At 63.5% G+C, this 16,371-nt stretch overlaps 3 protein-coding genes across 11 annotated transcripts; all 3 read left to right on the top strand.

Moving 5' to 3' along the window:
• Positions 1-2,140: 2,140 nt before the first annotated feature.
• On the top strand, positions 2,141-3,271 carry SCT (secretin). The gene is made up of 4 exons (XM_081536182.1): positions 2,141-2,407; positions 2,503-2,604; positions 2,746-2,838; positions 3,040-3,271. The coding sequence occupies exons 1-4, from the start codon at positions 2,331-2,333 to the stop codon at positions 3,152-3,154; spliced, it is 387 nt and encodes a 128-aa protein (XP_081392308.1). The 5' UTR covers positions 2,141-2,330; the 3' UTR covers positions 3,155-3,271.
• Positions 3,272-5,335: 2,064 nt separating this feature from the next.
• On the top strand, positions 5,336-11,931 carry CDHR5 (cadherin related family member 5). 3 transcript variants are annotated; one of them, XM_081536171.1, is made up of 15 exons: positions 5,336-5,399; positions 5,512-5,687; positions 5,977-6,027; positions 7,458-7,550; positions 7,655-7,756; positions 7,841-7,951; positions 8,039-8,209; positions 8,760-8,850; positions 8,969-9,066; positions 9,159-9,359; positions 9,467-9,580; positions 9,658-9,742; positions 9,829-10,356; positions 10,870-11,063; positions 11,412-11,931. In XM_081536171.1, the coding sequence occupies exons 1-15, from the start codon at positions 5,336-5,338 to the stop codon at positions 11,829-11,831; spliced, it is 2,499 nt and encodes an 832-aa protein (XP_081392297.1). In that variant the 3' UTR covers positions 11,832-11,931. The 3 variants fall into 3 exon arrangements, with proteins under 3 accessions (XP_081392297.1, XP_081392298.1, XP_081392299.1); XM_081536172.1 differs by lacking the exons at positions 5,336-5,399; positions 5,512-5,687; positions 5,977-6,027 and adding an exon at positions 6,886-7,158; XM_081536173.1 differs by lacking the exons at positions 5,336-5,399; positions 5,512-5,687; positions 5,977-6,027 and adding an exon at positions 6,886-7,158 and having other exon boundaries at positions 10,057-10,356; positions 11,412-11,930.
• Positions 11,932-12,950: 1,019 nt separating this feature from the next.
• On the top strand, positions 12,951-16,022 carry IRF7 (interferon regulatory factor 7). 7 transcript variants are annotated; one of them, XM_081536177.1, is made up of 9 exons: positions 12,951-12,984; positions 13,249-13,561; positions 13,645-13,807; positions 13,895-14,102; positions 14,391-14,449; positions 14,547-14,724; positions 15,012-15,539; positions 15,611-15,729; positions 15,803-16,022. In XM_081536177.1, the coding sequence occupies exons 2-9, from the start codon at positions 13,542-13,544 to the stop codon at positions 15,968-15,970; spliced, it is 1,443 nt and encodes a 480-aa protein (XP_081392303.1). In that variant the 5' UTR covers positions 12,951-12,984; positions 13,249-13,541; the 3' UTR covers positions 15,971-16,022. The 7 variants fall into 7 exon arrangements, with proteins under 7 accessions (XP_081392303.1, XP_081392304.1, XP_081392305.1 ...); XM_081536178.1 differs by having other exon boundaries at positions 13,246-13,561; XM_081536179.1 differs by having other exon boundaries at positions 12,951-13,085; positions 13,269-13,561.
• Positions 16,023-16,371: the final 349 nt, after the last annotated feature.

Raw genomic sequence — 16,371 nt, 5'->3', positions numbered from 1 at the left:
GGCCCTGAAACTGGCCATTATTAGAATCCCACACACAGAATGATGTCTGATCTGAGGCTTTGAATAGCTATTCACGTAACCTGACTGTTTTCTGTGTGTCTGTAACACGGACCCAGCCGGCTTGACGTCCCGGGAAACCTTGGGCTCTCCCTGGAATCTGTGGGTCCCACGTGGTGTTTTGTCACGTAGCTTGTGTTGCAAAGTAGGGTCCAAACCAGGCCAGGCCTGAGCCGCGCACTGCTTGCTTCTCCAGTTCCCATCAGAGACCAGTCCACATTATCTGCTGCATTTCAGCATGAAATGCCAGGCCAGCTGCATATGGGTGTGGAGGACCCCGGCCAGGAGCCGTCTGGAGAGAGTGCCAGCAGCAGGCACAGCGGGGGAGGGTTGTTTAGACATGATGGGGGCAGCTGGTTACAAACTCCCCTACGACTGGCACCTGAGGGCCTGCCTGCCCCTCCTTGCCTCAGCCCCGCCTGGCTCTGCCACTCAGGCCTCACCTCACCCCGTCTGTCCTTCTGTGCTAGTGACCGCTTGGGACCTGGAGCTGCTGTGATCAGAGTAGCACAGGACAGGGGGCGTGCCCTAAGCTACTGCCCACTAAGCTACTGTTGATCGTGCTAAGTCGTGTAACAGAGTGTGCCCTTTCTGTGGGCAGCAGGAGGCAGTTCTCTGGGGCGATGGGCTTGTTCTGTATCCCGATTATGGTGGCATTCACTCGATCCAGACCTAAGTCATAATTCATCTTTTACTGTATGTTAATTTTTTAGAAGTCAATATGCCTGCATGCTGATTTTTTTTTCTTTTAAAGAAGGAAAATCCTTCCTATGAAGATCTGCCTGGTCACTTAAGTGTTTGAGGTGCTAAAAAATCTGAATGAGTACTCAGGGTTTTGAGTATACTCATGAATGTGATTAATTGGTCAATGCTGCTAAAGTTTAGGTGTTGTAATCTGCCAAATTTGTGCAAGAAGAGGCCACAGCAGCTGTTTAAAAATACAAATACAGAAAACAATGAGATACCACGACCCGGTGGGAATGCAAACTGGTGCAGCCACTTTGGAGACCATTTGGTGGTTTTATGCAAAGCCAAACGCACTCTTACCATGCAATCCGGCAGTCGTGGTCCTTGATGTTCACCCAAAGGAGCTGAAAACTTACATCCACACAAAAACCTGCACGTGGATGTTTACAGCAGCTTTACTCATAATTGCCAAAATCTGAAAGCAACCAAAGCAACTCAAGATGTCCTTTAGTAGGTGAGTGTATAAATAAACTGTGGTGTATCAGACAATGGAATATTATTTAGCACTAAAAAGAAATGAGCTGCCAGACCATGAAAAGACATGGAGGAAACTTAAATTTGTATAAGTGAAAGAAGGCAATGAGAAAAGGCCACACACTTTATGACTCCAACTATGACATTCCTAAAAAGGTAAAACTACAGAGACAGGAAAAATGTGAGGGGCTGGGGGCAGAGGGATGAGCAGGCAGGTGGCAGGAAGGGGGTTTTTAGGGCAGGAAAGCTCTGTGAGGCAGTGTCCACACTAGCGGATTCGTGTTATACATTTGTCAAAGCCCACAGAATATGTAACACCAAGATGATTAGTAACGGAAAATCCCAGATGTAGTTAACAATACTGTACAATATGGGTTCATCATTTGTAACAAATGTCCCAAACGAATGCCTGATGCTAGGGAGCCTGGGTGTGTGTGTGTGTGAATTCGTACTTTCAGCTCGATTTTTCTGTAAACCTAAAACTGTTCTAAAAAACAAAGTCTATGAAGTACTTTTAAAATGCACATGAAGTTTAATACAAGAGCTGCTGGTTTATAACTCTACTGACTCAATTTGCAGTTTCTGTGTAAGGATTTCAGAGGTGCTGGTTGTAGAAGGACCGAGGCAGGCTCAGGTCTCCGAAAACTGGGGAAAGGTCACTCGATCCGCGGCTTCGGGTGGCCTCGGCCTGGGTCCCCTCCAGGCCCCCTGGACCGCCTCATCGGGCCTCCGCTGGCGCCTCTAAGCTTCGCACAGGCCGTTCCCCGGCAGGTTCCGCCCGCCGCCCCCGCCGGGGTCCCCTGGTTCCCGGGCGCCCGACACCCGCCGGCCGGCAGAGGGGCGCCACCGCGGCGCTAGGGGCGGGCGGGCTGCCGGGACGACAGCTGGGGGGGCGGCCCTGACCTTCCTGCGCGATCGATGGGGCGCGGCTCTGGTGGCGCGGAGCCGGGGCGGCGCTGACCCCCGCCCGCCTGCCCTCCCGGCTCCCGCTCCGGGCGCCGCTATAAAGGGGCCTGGGCCTCGCGGCAGCTCAGCCCCGTCCGGCGCGCACCATGGCCACGTTGGCCCTGCTGCTGCTGCTGCCGCCGCTGTTGCTCGGGGGCTGCGCCGCGCGCCCTGCGCCCCCCAGGTGAGCCTGCGGCCCCGGGCGCCCCCACGCCTCCACCCCACCCCGCCCCCGCCCGGCCCTGACCACCCGCGGCCGCCCTCCCGTCCCCTCCGCAGGGCCCCACGACACTCGGACGGGACGTTCACGAGCGAGCTCAGCCGCCTAAGGGACAGCGCGCAGCTGCAGCGGCTGCTGCAGGGCCTGGTGGGGAAACGCAGGTGAGGGGCGGAGCCTGGAGGGGAAAGGCGGGCAAGGGGCGGGGCCTGGAGGGGAGCGCAGGTGAAGGGCTGGCGCGAGACAAGCGACGCGGTGGGGGAGCCCCCCGACTCCAGACTAATCCTGACTTGGGGTGGGGGCAGCGAGCAGGACACAGAGAACAGCACAGCCTGGACCAAGTCTGCGGAGGCCCCGCTCTGCCTGCTGTGGTCGGACGCGCCCAGCCTGCAGGCTTGGTGAGCAGCAGCCCTCCCTCATCCCTCCTCCAGCGCCTCCCACCCTGAGGCACCCTGGGTCTCGGGCGCCACTGGACACAAGCACGGTCCAGGGGCCTGGGAAGCGGAAACTGCGGCGCTGGGACCAGAGAGGCATGCTGTCCCCAGGGGGGCGTGGTCTCCCGGCCAAGCCCCCAGCCCTTAACCCAGCTGTCTCTGCAGGGCGCCCCTGAGGCCCCCCGAGGATCAAGCCTGGTCTTCCCAGCTGCCTCTTGCACTGAAGGCAGGGGTCATGGTGTCCAAGCCGGCCGTCCCGACTGCTGAGGGGACCCGATGAGGCCCTGAGGAAGAAGGACCCTCCAGAGGGGGGCCTGGACAGAGGAGGGGGTGGGAGGAAGAGGAGGGGTTGCATTTGGCACCAATAAAGGAGGAATTCAGACCCTGGCCCCGTGAACTCTCTCTGTGCACTGCCGTCTGGTACCCTCAAAGCACCTGTGGGGCACGGCTGTCCAGGGAAGGAGGGTCCTGTCCTCCATAGTCTAGGACCATGGCCACGCCCAGCTGCCCTTTAAACCTGGGAAGCCAGCGGGGAGCTTCGTCTGCCTGCTTCCTTATCGCCTGCCCATCCCCTGGGCTCCCTGGAAGCTGGCTGCACCCCTGTCATCTACACAGCAAACATTCAGAGACCATGGGGGGCTCACATGTTCCCCAGCTCCTCTCCCATGGAGGGGGGCAGTGGTGAGGGGGCAAGGTTGTTGTTCTGCAGTCACTCAGTCGTGTCTGACTCTTTGCTGCGCCATGGACTGCAGCTCACCAGGCTTTCCTGTCCTTCACCATCTCCCAGAGTTTGTTCAAACTCATGTCCACTGAGACAGTGATGCCATCCAACCATCTCATCCTCTGTCGTCCCCTTCTCCTCCTGCCTTCAATCTTTCCCAGCATCAGGGTCTTTTCCAGTGAGTCAGCTCTTCGCATCAGGTGGCCAAAGGATTGGAGCTTCAGCTTCAGCATCAGTCCAATGAATATTGGACGTACTCCTTTCCCAATTTTGAACCAGTCCATTGTTCCACGTCTGGTTCTAACTTGCTTTTTGACCTGCATACAGGTTTGGCAGGAGGCAGGTAAGGTGGTCTGGTATTTCCATCTCTTCAAGAATTTTTCCACAGTCTGTTGTGATCTACACAGTCAAAGGCTTTGGCATAGTCAATAAAGCAGAAGTAGATGTTTTTCTGGAATTCCCTTGCTTTTTCTATGATCCAATGGATGGTGGCAATTTGATCTCTGATTCTTCTGCCTTTTCTAAATCCAGCTTGAACATCTAGAACTTCTTGGTTCACGTATTCTTGAAGCCTAGCAAGGGGCAAGAACAGGGCAGGGAGGCTCAGCCAAGCAGGAAGAGGTGACAGGCAGGAGATGTCGCCCAGGAGGCCACTCCTCAGTGGAAGGACCTGAGCATGACTCTTGGCCCCGTGTCCAGGCCTGCCATCTGGCCAAGCACCTTGACCACCCTGGGCCTGTGGGGCAAGGCTGGTGATGACACCCCAAGAAGTGCTGGGGTTGCAGGAGGCCTTGGAGGACCAGGGGTGCAGGCAGGGTTGCTTCGGGAAGGTGTTTCAGGCCAGGAGGTGGGGAAGACTCAAGCCCACACCCTATCACAGCAAGCCCTTCTCCCCTTCCAGACCCCACCCATTGTGTCTCCCACCTACTGAGCTTAGGTGGCCTAGGAAATGGAGGCAGGGTGCTTGGGGGCCTGGGCTAAGGTTCCTCACCAGGATGCCCCTCTGTTGGGACCCAGGGTGCCCCCCCAGAGCTGCCAGCTGCCCCTGGAACACTGCCATCTCTGTCACTGTGGGCTCACCCAGCCTTGCCTGGAGGAAGCCAGCTTGTTTCTGGGACAGGGAGGGGAGTCCCTGGGACACAAATAACCTTTGCCTTCCAGACCTAGAGGGTTGACTAGGGGAGAGGAGGTGGGCCTGGACCTCACGGGGCTGACTACTGGCACTGTGCCTGTGATCATTCTGGCAGAGGAGCCCAGCAGAGGGGCATCCCACGTGGGGGATGGAATACAGTGAGCACAGAAGCCAGTTCCCCCCGAACCCCCAGTCCAGGCCCCGGTTCCCACTCCCCCTGCCCAGCTGTGAGCTCCTTTGTCTCGGGGTCTGTGGGATGAGCCCCGTCAGCCCCTGCATGCGGCCTGGATCTGGTCTCCCCCTCCAGGCGGTCAGAGGGGCCTGGCCGGCAGCCGACGGGAGCTCCCGCAGTGGAGGCCAGGCCTACGGCCAACGGGGGCCCCCTTGGTGGAGGCCTGGCCGGCGGCCGACGGGAGCCCCCTTGGTGGAGGCCAGGCCTGTGGCCAGGCGGTTGTAAAGGACCATAAAGTGGGGCGGCGCCTGGCGGGGGCGAAGGTCACCCAGGAGGAGACTGTGCTGGGCCACGGGCCAGCACAGGGGCGGCTCAGCGGGTCCTGGACACTAGACGGGCTCGGACCCTCCGCGGGCCGCCTGCCGCCACTGCCCAAATGGAGACTGGGGTCCTGCTGCTCCCGCTGCTGTTCGTGGCTGCGGCTCAGGCCCAGGGCACAGGTGTGGAGGGGACGGGGACTGGGCGGGGCGCGGCCGGGTGGCTGGGCGGGGCGCGGGGCCTGGCCAGCGGGCAGGGGGCTGGCAGCACCGACCCTTCCTCCCCAACGTCCAGTCTGCTCCGTGGACAAGACCGCCCTTACAGTTGAGGAGAACACGAGCCCTGGGGAGCCCCTCCTGGACATCTACGTCCCCGAGGGCCAGCAGGTGACCCTTGGACCCTCGTCCACCCTTTTTGCCTTTCGGATCGAGGGGAATCAGCTGTTTCTCAACGTGACCCCGGACTATGAGGTGAACAGCGGGCCCAGGCTGGCTGTGCCCGTGGGGGCGGCAGGGACCCCCGTGGGACAACCTGGGCACAGACACTCCTCCCCAGAGAGGGGCTCTCTGGGCACCTTTGGGTCTCAGTTTGCCCAGGGGGCCTCGTGGGCCCCCAGGCTTGGCTGAGGGCTTCGTCTCGGCAGGGCGGGGGACGGGGACCCCAAGCCAGCACCTGCCGTGCTCCGTCTCCTCAGCTGGGAGATGGGGACAGTCGGCGGGGCCAGCCGGTCAGGTGAGTCCCATGCCCACCCCCTCACAGGCGGACACAATGCTGCTGGCTAACCTGGAGTGCAGGAGCGGGGATACCGTGGTGAGTGCACCCCCAGACCCCTCCCTCCGCCGCCGAGCCCACCTCCCGACGTCAGAGTGCCCGGCCTGGGCCTCTGCGCTCCGCCCCGCCTGGCTGCGGTCACTCCCTGCGGACCCCGCCCGGCGTTGAGGTGTCACCTCTGTATCAGCAAGGCCACACGGCCTCTGGCGGACTGTGCCTGAGCTCACAACCCCAGCCCAGTGGGTCCCCCAAGCCGACCCGAGAGGCACCCCGCCCGCCAGCTCCGTCGCCCCCTCCCCCGTCCCTCCCCAGCGCATCTGCTGCCTCTGCCCCAGGCCAGGTCCTGCCCACCCCGGGCGTCCACCTGGGGCCTGGTCAGCAGCATTTTCCTGCCGGTCCTTGACGCCCCCCGTGGCCCCGTCCAGCCCAGGGCGCGGCCGGAGGAAGACTCTCTCCCGTAAAGGGAGCCCGCGCGGGTCCCCGCCTCCCGAACGAAGCGAATCCAGGCAGAGCGGTGCCCCGCCCCCAGCCCGCTCCCTCGATCGTCCCGTCCTGCGAGAGGCGCCCATCCTCGCGCCCCCGCCCCCGCCCCGCACCAGCCAGCATCACAGCGCACCACGGAGATCTCGGGATGAGCCTCTAAAGGATAAGGCCGCTCCTTGACGGCTCCGCTCCCACGGTGATGCTGCCACACCGGGGAAGGCAGGGACCCCTCGGCAGTGACACCCCGCGTCCCCGCCCCAGAGGCCGGAGGCGTCTGTGACGGTTTCTTGCCTGAACCGAGTCCCCAGCGAGGCCCACCTAGCGCAGCCGGCCGAGGTTCCTCTCACGCCCCTTTCAGTCTTCCGGTTTCCTGACTTCCCCTGAGTTTTACGTTTGAAGAAGTTTGATTGTTTTGCCATTTCCCTCATTTTGGGGCTTTGCTGGTCGCATCTCCCAGTGCCTGCGTTATTTTTCTCCAGGCCACTCACACCCTTGTCTGTACTTTTTATTTATGTTTAATCTTTCTTTTTATTTATTTACCTGCACCAGCTCTTAGTTGTGGCACACGGGGTCTTTAGCTGCCGCATGTGGGATCTATTAATAGTTCCCTGAAAGAAAAGAAAGTGACTCTCTGTGACCCCATGGATGATACAGACCCCATGGAATTCTCCAGGCCAGAATACTGGAGTAGGTAGCCTTTCCCTTCTCCAGGGGATCTTCCCAACCCAGGGATCGAACCCAGGTCTCCCTCATTGCAGGCGGATTCTTTACCAGCTGAGCCACCAGGGACTGGGCATCAAACCCATGCCCCTGCGTTGGGAGCTCGGAGTCTCAGCCACTGGACCACCGGAGAAGTCCTGCACTTCTGTGTTTTAAAATCGCTTTCTGTTCCCTGTCTGTAACGCCTGGAGCAGGAGCCCCAGGCGGAGAGCAGTCTGGGGTGCACGCCAGCATCCGGAATGAGCTCACCCTTCTCCCTCCCCCAGGTGACTCAGCTGAGGGTGTTTGTATCTGTGCTGGATGTCAACGACAACGCGCCCAGGTTCCCCTATGAGGTCAAGTTCTGGGAAGTGCCTGAGGTAAGAGGGAGGGAGCAGCGGCCAGTACCATCTGGGGCATCTGGAGGCCGGGGTCTCAGCCTGGGGGTCAGAGTCATGGCCAGACCAGCTCATCCGTCCCCCAGGACACTCCGGTGAACACCATCGTCATCTCAGAGACAGAACTGGAGGCCCAGGATCAGGACAAAGACGATGTCCTTTTCTACACCCTCCAAGAGGTCACCCTGGTCAGTGCTCCCAGCTCCTTGCTCTGGGAACCCCGCACCCCCCGCCACGTGCGTCCTCCCAGGCTGAGTCCCCTACCTCCCCAGGGTGCCAGCAGCTTCTTCTCCTTGGTGGGTGTGAACCGCCCAGCACTGCAGCTGGACCAGTCCCTGGACTTGGAGAGGTGGCCGAACATGACTTTCCGGATGCTGGTCCGGGTGAGCAGGCCACTCCTGCCCATGGCCCCACACACACAGCCTCGGCCCCCAGCCCCTGGGCCTGACCGCAGGGCTGGGCTGTTGCAGGACACACAGGAGGAGACCACAGGGCCCAGCCACACAGCCACAGCCACCTTGGTCCTGGAGGTGCAGCCCGTCGACCTGCGGCCCCCCTGGTTCCTGCCCTGCAGCTACTCAGATGCTTTTGTCTGCATCCATGCCCAGTACCATGGGGCTGTGCCCACCGGCCACAGACTGGTACTGGGGACCCCAAGGAGCAGGGTGGCAGGGGTGTGGGGCCTGGCTGCCAGGGGGCTGGAGTGCTTGTAATTTTCAAGGAAGAGTGAACATTCTTTCGTAAACCAATCTTGCCCCACGCCGTGGTGGCCAGGGCCTCTGAAATGCCAGTGAGGGAACTGGGTCCAGTTGTCCTCAGGGCACAGCCAGAGAGCCCCCTGGGGCCCATCGAGTGGGCAGTGAGCTGGGGGAGGAAGCTGGGGAGGCTTGGGGGCCATTGAGGACCCGGAGGGCAGGGGGGCCTGGCACGGCCACCAGGTGAGCCCTCCCATCCATGAGTGCTGCCTCTTGAGACAGACATGCATGTTCAGATTGATCCAATGTCTCTGGGCAAACTGACTCACTAGCAACAGATCCAAGGGGCCGTGATGGAGAGTCGTGCTGGACAACTGGGCTGTGTCCCTGGCTGCCCACTGGTAGCAACCCCGGGCCTCCTGGAGGGGTGCGGGGATGCCAAGCAGCGGCCGCAGCACCAGCCCCACGGTGTCCTCGCCGCTCCCTGTTCCCACAGCCAGGCCCCCTCATCCTGCATCCTGGGCCCGTCTACGCCGTGGACGGGGACCGGGGCATCAACCAGCCCATCAAGTACAGCATCATCAGTGGTGAGTGGCCATCAGCCCCCAGCTTCCCTCTCCAGGGAACACCCTGAGCCCATCCCTACGTGGGTGGACCTCAGGCCTCCAGAGGGGACCCAGGCCAGACACTCCCTCCGTCCCTCAGGAAACGAGGACAGCACGTTCTCCATCAGTGCCGACTTGGGCAACCTCACCATGACCAAGAGCATCCCCAATGCCAAGACCTTCCTTCTGGTGGTCAAGGTTGGTGCCCGCACAAGGCCCTGCTCAGGCCCACGGCTACAAGACACGCTGTTCAAAGGCCAGCTGGTCACTGTTGTCTCCCAAACCCCCAGGGCGAGCAGGCTGATAACGCCCGATACTCCGTGACCCAGGTCACGGTGGAGGCCCGGAATGCCAGTGGGAGCACGCCCCACTTCCCCCAGAGCCTGTATCGTGGCACTGCGGGGCTTGGCTCTGGGGTGGGCGTGGTCATCAAGGATGCAGCTGACCCCTCCCAGCCGCTGAGGATCCGGGCCCAGGACCCTGAATTCCCAGTAGGCACCGCCTGGTCCTTTGGTCTGCCTGGCCTCCTGCCGGAGGGAGGAGGGTGGAGCGGTTTGCGGAGCAGCCTGGGCTCAGGACTAACTGCGGCCATGTCTAGGACCTCAACTCAGCCATCACGTATCAAATCACCAACCACTCCTACTTCCGAATGGACGGAGAAGTGGTCCTGACCACTACCTCACTGGAGCATGCCGGGGTCTTCTATGCCGAGGTGAGAGGTGGGCGGCGGTCTCCGAGGGACAGGGGTCCAGTTGGAGCCCAGGAGGGACAAACCCCCTTCCTGCCCAGGTCAAGGCCGAGAATACAGTGACTTCAGGCACAGCGACCACGGTTGTGGAGATTCGGGTCTCAGAACAGGAGCCCTCCCCCACAGGTGAGCCTCCCAAGGACCCCAGGTTGGCAGGGGGAGGGCTCCTTGCTGGTGGCAGTGGCGAGTCCGAGCCCTGTCCCTGGCCCCAGGCCCCCCAGGCCCCCCCACATCCCCAGAGATGGCAGGAACTACCAGACCCTCGAGCGGCACCACTTCGGAAGTCCCCCAGCCCTCTGAGCCCTCTCAGGGGTCCTCCACGACCAGCTCTGGAGGGGACACGGGCTTGCAGCCCTCCTCAGGCACCACTCTGAGGCCACCAGCCCCCTCCACGCCCGGGGAGCCCTCCAGTGTGGGAACCAGCCCCTCCCCGCCGGCAGCCTCACCCAGCGGGGGTTCAGCAACCAGACCCTCGAGCAGCACCACTTCGGAAGTCCCCCAGCCGCCTGAGCCCTCTCAGGGGCCCTCCACGACCAGCTCTGGGGGGGACACTGGCCCACACCCCTCCTCAGGCACCACTCTGAGGCCACTGGCCCCCTCCACGCCCGGGGGGCCCCCCAGTGTGGGAACCAGCCCCTCCCCCCCAGCAGCCTCACCCAGCGGGGGCTCGGCACAGACCTCGAAACCAGGAACCTCTCCGCCGACATCCCCCGGGTCCAGCAGGAACACCTGGACGCCAGGTAGCACCCCCATTACCCTCGAGTCACCCTCATGCTCCGGCTCATGACTGGGTCATCACTGTGGGGCACGGTCGACCCCAGGTCAGCCCAGCATGACCACGAAAACCCAAGGGAGGTCTGTTCCAGTCTGGGGGAGAGACAGGTCCTAAGGGTGCCAGGAGTTAAACTGGGGAAGGTGTGGGGGTTGGGGCAGAGCCCAGATTCGGGGTTCAGTGACCCCCCGAGTTCCCAGGGTCATTCAGTCCACAGGCCCTGTGCTGCCAGCATCTCTTTTCTGGAATGGTGGCCCCCTCGGCCTCCTAGTTGGAACTGGTGGGCAGTGACGCCCCCTCGCCGCTCTCTCCAGCAGCCCGGCCTATTGGGCTCCCTGTGGGGGATCAGCGTACCCACCCCTGGGAACCTCGGCCCTTGGTGCCAGGCCCGGCCTGCTCTCAGGGCATCCTGAGCTTCCCACAGTTCAGCCTGGGAGTGCTTGGGGTGAGAGTGAGTGGGCAGCAGTAACGTTGCCCGCAGGGACATCTGAAACAGCCCGAACAGCAGGCAGGCCAGACGGAGGCCAGGCTGGGGACCGGCACTTCTCGGAGGTGGAGATGGCGGTCCTGGGCGGGGTGCTGGGTGCGCTGCTCCTCCTGGCTCTGATCGCCCTCACGGTCCTCATCTACAAGCACTACGGCCGCCGACTCAAGTGGGGCTCGGGCCGAGCGCCGGTGAGGCCCCGGGTGTGGGGGCAGGAGCGGGCCCCCTGGAGGGCCAGGAGAGGAGGGTGCAGAGTCGGGACTGGAGACACGACAGAGAGCAGCCGGAGACGGCCGGGTGGTGGCGAGGGGCAGGATGCAGAGCCGGGCGGCGTGAGGCAGTGGTCAGCGTGGGAGACGGAGGGAGGCCGGGGGTCAGAGGCGAGGAGAGCGGGGTGGGGACGCCACAAAGACGGGGGAGCAGGGCGGAGGGGCAGAGCGCCTGGGCCCCCCGTGTCGGGGGGCAGGGGGGCAGGGTGGCCGAGCCCAGCTGGCCGCTGGCTGGCCGCTGTCTGACCGCCGGCTCCTGCCCGTCCTCAGGAGCCCCAGCCTCAAGGCTTTGACAACCAGGCTTTCCTCAACGACTCGGACGACGCTAACTGGGCGCCAGCGCCTAGCCCTTCACCCAGCCACGCCCGGCCGGCGGCCCCGGAGCCCGAGCCCCTGGAGCCCGCGCTGCCCAGCCCTGAGACCTCGCGTCGGGTCCCAGAGGCCCCTGCGACGGCCTCGGACGGGGGCAGCCCGGCGGCCGTGAGGTCCATCCTGACCAAGGAGCGGCGGCCTGAGAGCGGCTACAAGGCCGTGTGGTTCGGGGAGGACATCGGCGCCGAGGCCGACGTGGTGGTTCTAAACACGCCCACCTCGGAAGCGGGCGGCGCTGGCGACTCTGGAAGCGAGGGCAGTGGCGACGAGGCTGCGGATGCCCAGGACGCGCCTGGTACCGACTCCATCCACTTTTAACGCCGCCTCCCACCAGAATCTGGACCCCGAGAGTCGGCTTGGTGGCTGTCCCCACACTCCAGGGCGCAGAATAAAATAAAATTTTCTGTTCTGCGGGGACGCGTGGCGTCTGGTGGCCGCCAGGGACGCTGTGGGAGCCGCGAGGGGCGGGCGGGTCTGAGCACTGCTCTGAGCGCTCAGCGCCGTTTCCCGTAAACCACCTGCTGCGCGAGGGGCTTCCCAGGCTTGATGCCAGCTGGTGGCCAGAAGTTCCTGTTCTGGTCTGACCACGGCCGACTCGACATGGAGATTCTTCGTCTAGGGGAGGCTGAGGCGCCACTTGGCCAGAAGCCCCCTTCAAGGACTCGTGTGGCAGGGCGTGGGCCCAGGGACCGTCCCGAGGGTCACACTGCTGCACCTGTGGGCCACAGTGAGGGCAGTAAACGCTCTGGGGCGCCCGCGGAGGCACCTGTCCAGGTGGCTGGACTGATTGGCGGTGGGGGGTGTGGCCCAGAACGACGGTGGCCACGAGCCTAGGGCGGCACGTGGGGCTGGTGGGTGCACAGAACAGAGGCTATGGAAGGACGGAACCCAGAGTCACGGAGTTGGGGCCCGAAACCCCTCCACTGGCTTCCCTCGGGGCGGCCCGCAGGCAAGACTTCCGCCCCACCACCACTACCGTTCCTTCCTGGTCACCGGTGTTTTTACCATCCCTTTCCAAGTATTTTAATCTCGACAGTATTTGAGTATTCTTGCCTGAATAACTGTCACTGGTAAGAATCCGAAGAGCACTGCCGCAGCCCCTCCCACGCGCCCATCGCCCGCTCTTCCGCTCCGTGATGCGCCGGGTGTTGTTTCTGGAACCCCCGGCTTATCCCACGGCCTCTCCCGGGACGCTGGTTGCTGGCCCCAGCCCCCGCTGCGCTGGGTGAGCGAGGGGAGCAGTTGGGCCGCACCGGGGCTGGGCCCAGGGTCGCCAGGACCCCCGTGCCGCCCCCCGCCGCGGCCCAGGAGCCGGTCCTGCGCACCTGCGCTCGGCCCCGCCCCCGGCGCACGTGACGTCCTCCGCGGCACCTGGAGCTCCGCTCCGGCCCCGCCCCCGGCCCGCCCCCATAAAAGCGCTCGCTCGCGCGCCCTAGGGGAGCGATCTCTCTACGGGTGACTCGTGCGCCAGGTACTGGGGAGACGCAACCCGGGAGAAAACGAGAGGCAGTGAAGGCCTTGTCGGACTCCGGGGTCGATTCTCGGAGCAGTGACCACGGAGGTCGGCGGGAGGTACGGGTCCGGGACGCGCTGCGCGGAGCAGTGACCGGGCGGGCGCTGCGCGGATGGCGGCACGGGGCCCGGGTCCCGGGTCCGGAACTCTGGCTGCGGGGGGGGGGCGTGGCGGGTTAGGTTTCGTTTTTCCGCAACGCCGGGTTTCGTTTCCGTGAAGCAGTTCCCGTCGCGCCCACGTAGGGCCCAGCCCGGACGCCGGCCAGAAACCTGTGACGCCTCGTGCGCGCGCCGCCCACATCTGTAGCCACATCCATCGCCGTCTTGGCCAGGACTCACCTCCGCAACGCTGTGACCGGAAGCCCGCATCTGTGACCCTCAACACCCGGGACTACCTGTGGAGACTCACAGACAACTCTCCTCTCTCCTGCGCCAACCCCCGACCGATTCGCGACCCCAGCCCTCTGCACGGAGGGCGCGCTCCTCTCTCCAGGCCCAGCCTTTGCGGAGGGACCAATGGCCGAGGCTTCAAACGGGTGAGCCCGCCTCCCAGCCCGGTGCCGGCCCCACGCCCCCGGCGGCCCCCGTGCGCCCTGACGCCTGGCTGCTCCGCCCGCAGGGGAACCCCGCGCGTGCTCTTCGGAGACTGGCTTCTGGGCGAGGTCAGCAGCGGCCGCTATGAGGGGCTACGGTGGCTGGACGCGGCCCGAACGCGCTTCCGCGTACCCTGGAAGCACTTCGCGCGGAAGGACCTGGGTGAGGCCGATTCGCGCATCTTTCAGGTGAGACCCCAGCTCGGCCCGCGCGGGGGAGGGCCGGCCCAGGCCCGCATGTCCAAGTCACGTGCTCCACACTCTTGTCTTTCTCAGGCCTGGGCCGTGGCCCGCGGCAGGTGGCCGCCCCGCAGCGGTGGAGGTGCCCGGCCGATCCCTGAGAGTGCGCTGCGGCCCTCCTGGAAAACCAACTTCCGCTGCGCGCTGCGCAGCACGCAGCGCTTCGTGATGTTGGAAGACAACTCGGGGGACCCTACCGATCCTCATAAGGTGTACAAGATCAGCTCAGAGCCGGGGGGCCGAGGTGAGGAAGGCCGGGGGGTGCTGCCGGCAGGGGGACTGTGTGTCCTGGGAGTAGCTGCTAAGTCAGATTTTAGGTTTTAGAAACTGGCTTGGGAGAAGCTGGTGCCAGATTGCTAGGGGGATGGCAGGACTGGAGTGAAGGGGTCTGTGTGGGTGGAAGCCAATGGGCCCGCTGGGGCTCGTGAAGGGGAAGCGCAGCCCAGCTTCCGGGATCGCCGGGGGATTGACATCCAGGCGTCTCACTTCAGTCTCTGAGGCAGTGTTTCCCCAACTCTTAATTCTCCCTCAGAAGGCCTAGGCTTTGACCAGCGGGAGGACGAGGCCCTAGAAGATGCCCCACCTGCAAGGGTAAGGCCCCCTCTGCACTCCTGCATTCTAGGTTGGGGCTGCTCCCTCCCTGGGCCTGGGGGCAGCTCATTTATGCTGGCGCTGTCCTCTTCTGCAGGGTGGGCTCCCGGAGTCATGCCTGGGAGCAGATATTGGTGAGAGGCTGGGGCACCGGCTGAACCCTGAACCCTGCCCCCCAAGCCTAGCTGGAGATGCCGGGGATCTCTTGATCCAGGCGCTGCAGCAGAGCTGCTTGGAGGACCATCTGCTGGCTCTGATCCCCCCAGAGGCTCCTGGTGAGGGCCTGTTGCAGGGGGTGGGGGGTGCTCTACCCTGCAGGGACAGGCAAGACAGCAGAGTGCCTGCAGAGGGCGGGCAGGCCCGGGGGAGGGGGTGCCTGGCAGGGATGGTGCTGGTCACAGCTGGGCCTCTGCAGGCCCAGAGCCCTCTGCTTGCCAGCTGTACCTGCCACAGTCAAGGTGGTGCCTCCAGCCTCAGGCCACAGCTGCAGAAGCCAGGGAACGTGTGGGAAAAGGAGGAGCTGGGGGCCCAGGTGTCAGCTCAGGCTTCTCTTCCTTTCCAGATGGAGGCCCACCCCCAGAGCCCTGGCAGCCCCCAGAGGCGGAGCCCCACATGGGAGTCTCTGCTAGTACCTGCACCCCGATGGCAGGGGAACCGCCCCTGGCTGGCCCTGGCTGCTCACAGCTTGGTCTGCAGCCAGAGCCCAGCCTAGGGGTCCTGGACTTGACCATCCTGTATAAAGGCCGAACGGTGCTGCAGGAGGTGGTGGGGCGTCCAAGCTGTGTGCTCCTGTATGGCCCTCCCGGTGTAGCTGGAGAGGCTTCGGGGGCCCAGCAGGTAGCCTTCCCCAGCCCCGCTGAGCTGCCCGACCAGAAGCAGCTGCATTACACAGAGAAGCTGCTGCAGCATGTAGCCCCTGGCCTGCAGCTGGAGCTCCGGGGGCCGTGGCTGTGGGCTCGGCGCCTGGGCAAGTGCAAGGTCTACTGGGAGGTGGGGGGGCCCCTGGGCTCGGCCAGCGCCTCCACTCCCGCTCGCCTGCTGCCCCGGGACTGTGACACTCCCATCTTTGACTTCGGCACCTTCTTCCAAGGTCAGTGACGCACCTGCCCTGGGGCTGTGGGCCTCTGTGCCCCGCTCCCTCACCAGAGCCCTGTTTCATAGAACTAGTGGAGTTCCGGGCCCGGCAGCGCCGTGGCTCCCCGCACTACACCATCTACCTGGGCTTCGGGCAGGACCTGTCAGTGGGGAGGCCCAAGGAGAAGAGCCTGGTCCTGGTTAAGGTGAGGGGCCGGTTCCCCGGGAGGGGGAGGCTGCACAGCGCCCCCACCTGGCCTGACAGCGCCCTCCCCACAGCTGGAGCCGTGGCTGTGCCGGGCATACCTGGAGGCTGTGCAGCGCGAAGGGGCATCCTCCCTGGACAGTGGCAGCCTCAGCCTCTGCCTCTCCAGCTCCAACAGCCTCTACGAGGACCTGGAGCACTTCCTGGAGCACTTCCTGATGGAGGTGGAGCAGCCTGCCTAGGCCAGACTCCCCGCCCCTCCCAATCCAATAAAAAGATCCTAAGGGGACTTCACTGGTGGTCCAGTGGTTAAGGCTTCACACTTTCGATGCAGGGGACACAGGTTCAATCCCTGGTTGGGGAACTAAGATCCTACATGCCACAGAGCTCAGCCAAGAAAAAAAAGAAAAAGCTTCTAAGAACCACACCAGTGTCCACCAGGGGGAGGCTTGAGGCTTGGGCTCTGGAGGAGCATCGTGGATTCAGCGGACCCCACTGTGGGCCCTGCCCCCCAGGCCCCTGTGCACACCCCTCCCCTCTTCTACTTCACAGTGAAAGCTCTGGCCACACTTTAAAGCCAACAAACTGCTAGGAATGCACAGACGTCCCCCTGTGCCAGAGGGGCAGGCCCTGGGCCCCTCTT

The sequence above is a fragment of the Giraffa tippelskirchi genome, chromosome 10 (assembly GCF_054371585.1).
Source record: "Giraffa tippelskirchi isolate mGirTip1 chromosome 10, T2T-mGirTip1v1.2.pri, whole genome shotgun sequence".
NCBI lineage: Eukaryota > Metazoa > Chordata > Mammalia > Artiodactyla > Giraffidae > Giraffa > Giraffa tippelskirchi.
The sequence above is the reverse complement of the archived record's forward strand: the minus strand, read 5'-3'. Positions and strand labels throughout refer to the sequence as shown.

What these genes read in the sequence shown, in the direction of transcription:
- SCT (XM_081536182.1), top strand. Translation starts at nt 2,331, where the DNA reads ATGGCCACGTTGGCCCTGCTGCTGCTGCTGCCGCCGCTGTTGCTCGGG. An exon ending in GCGCGCCCTGCGCCCCCCAG is followed by an intron (nt 2,408 to 2,502) that starts GTGAGCCTGCGG and finishes TCCCCTCCGCAG; the next exon opens with GGCCCCACGACACTCGGACG. An exon ending in GCGCCCAGCCTGCAGGCTTG is followed by an intron (nt 2,839 to 3,039) that starts GTGAGCAGCAGC and finishes CTGTCTCTGCAG; the next exon opens with GGCGCCCCTGAGGCCCCCCG.
- CDHR5 (XM_081536171.1), top strand. Translation starts at nt 5,336, where the DNA reads ATGGAGACTGGGGTCCTGCTGCTCCCGCTGCTGTTCGTGGCTGCGGCT. An exon ending in CCTTCCTTCTGGTGGTCAAG is followed by an intron (nt 9,067 to 9,158) that starts GTTGGTGCCCGC and finishes CCAAACCCCCAG; the next exon opens with GGCGAGCAGGCTGATAACGC. An exon ending in GGGGCTCGGGCCGAGCGCCG is followed by an intron (nt 11,064 to 11,411) that starts GTGAGGCCCCGG and finishes GCCCGTCCTCAG; the next exon opens with GAGCCCCAGCCTCAAGGCTT.
- IRF7 (XM_081536177.1), top strand. Translation starts at nt 13,542, where the DNA reads ATGGCCGAGGCTTCAAACGG. An exon ending in CTTCGGCACCTTCTTCCAAG is followed by an intron (nt 15,540 to 15,610) that starts GTCAGTGACGCA and finishes CCTGTTTCATAG; the next exon opens with AACTAGTGGAGTTCCGGGCC. An exon ending in AGAGCCTGGTCCTGGTTAAG is followed by an intron (nt 15,730 to 15,802) that starts GTGAGGGGCCGG and finishes CCCTCCCCACAG; the next exon opens with CTGGAGCCGTGGCTGTGCCG.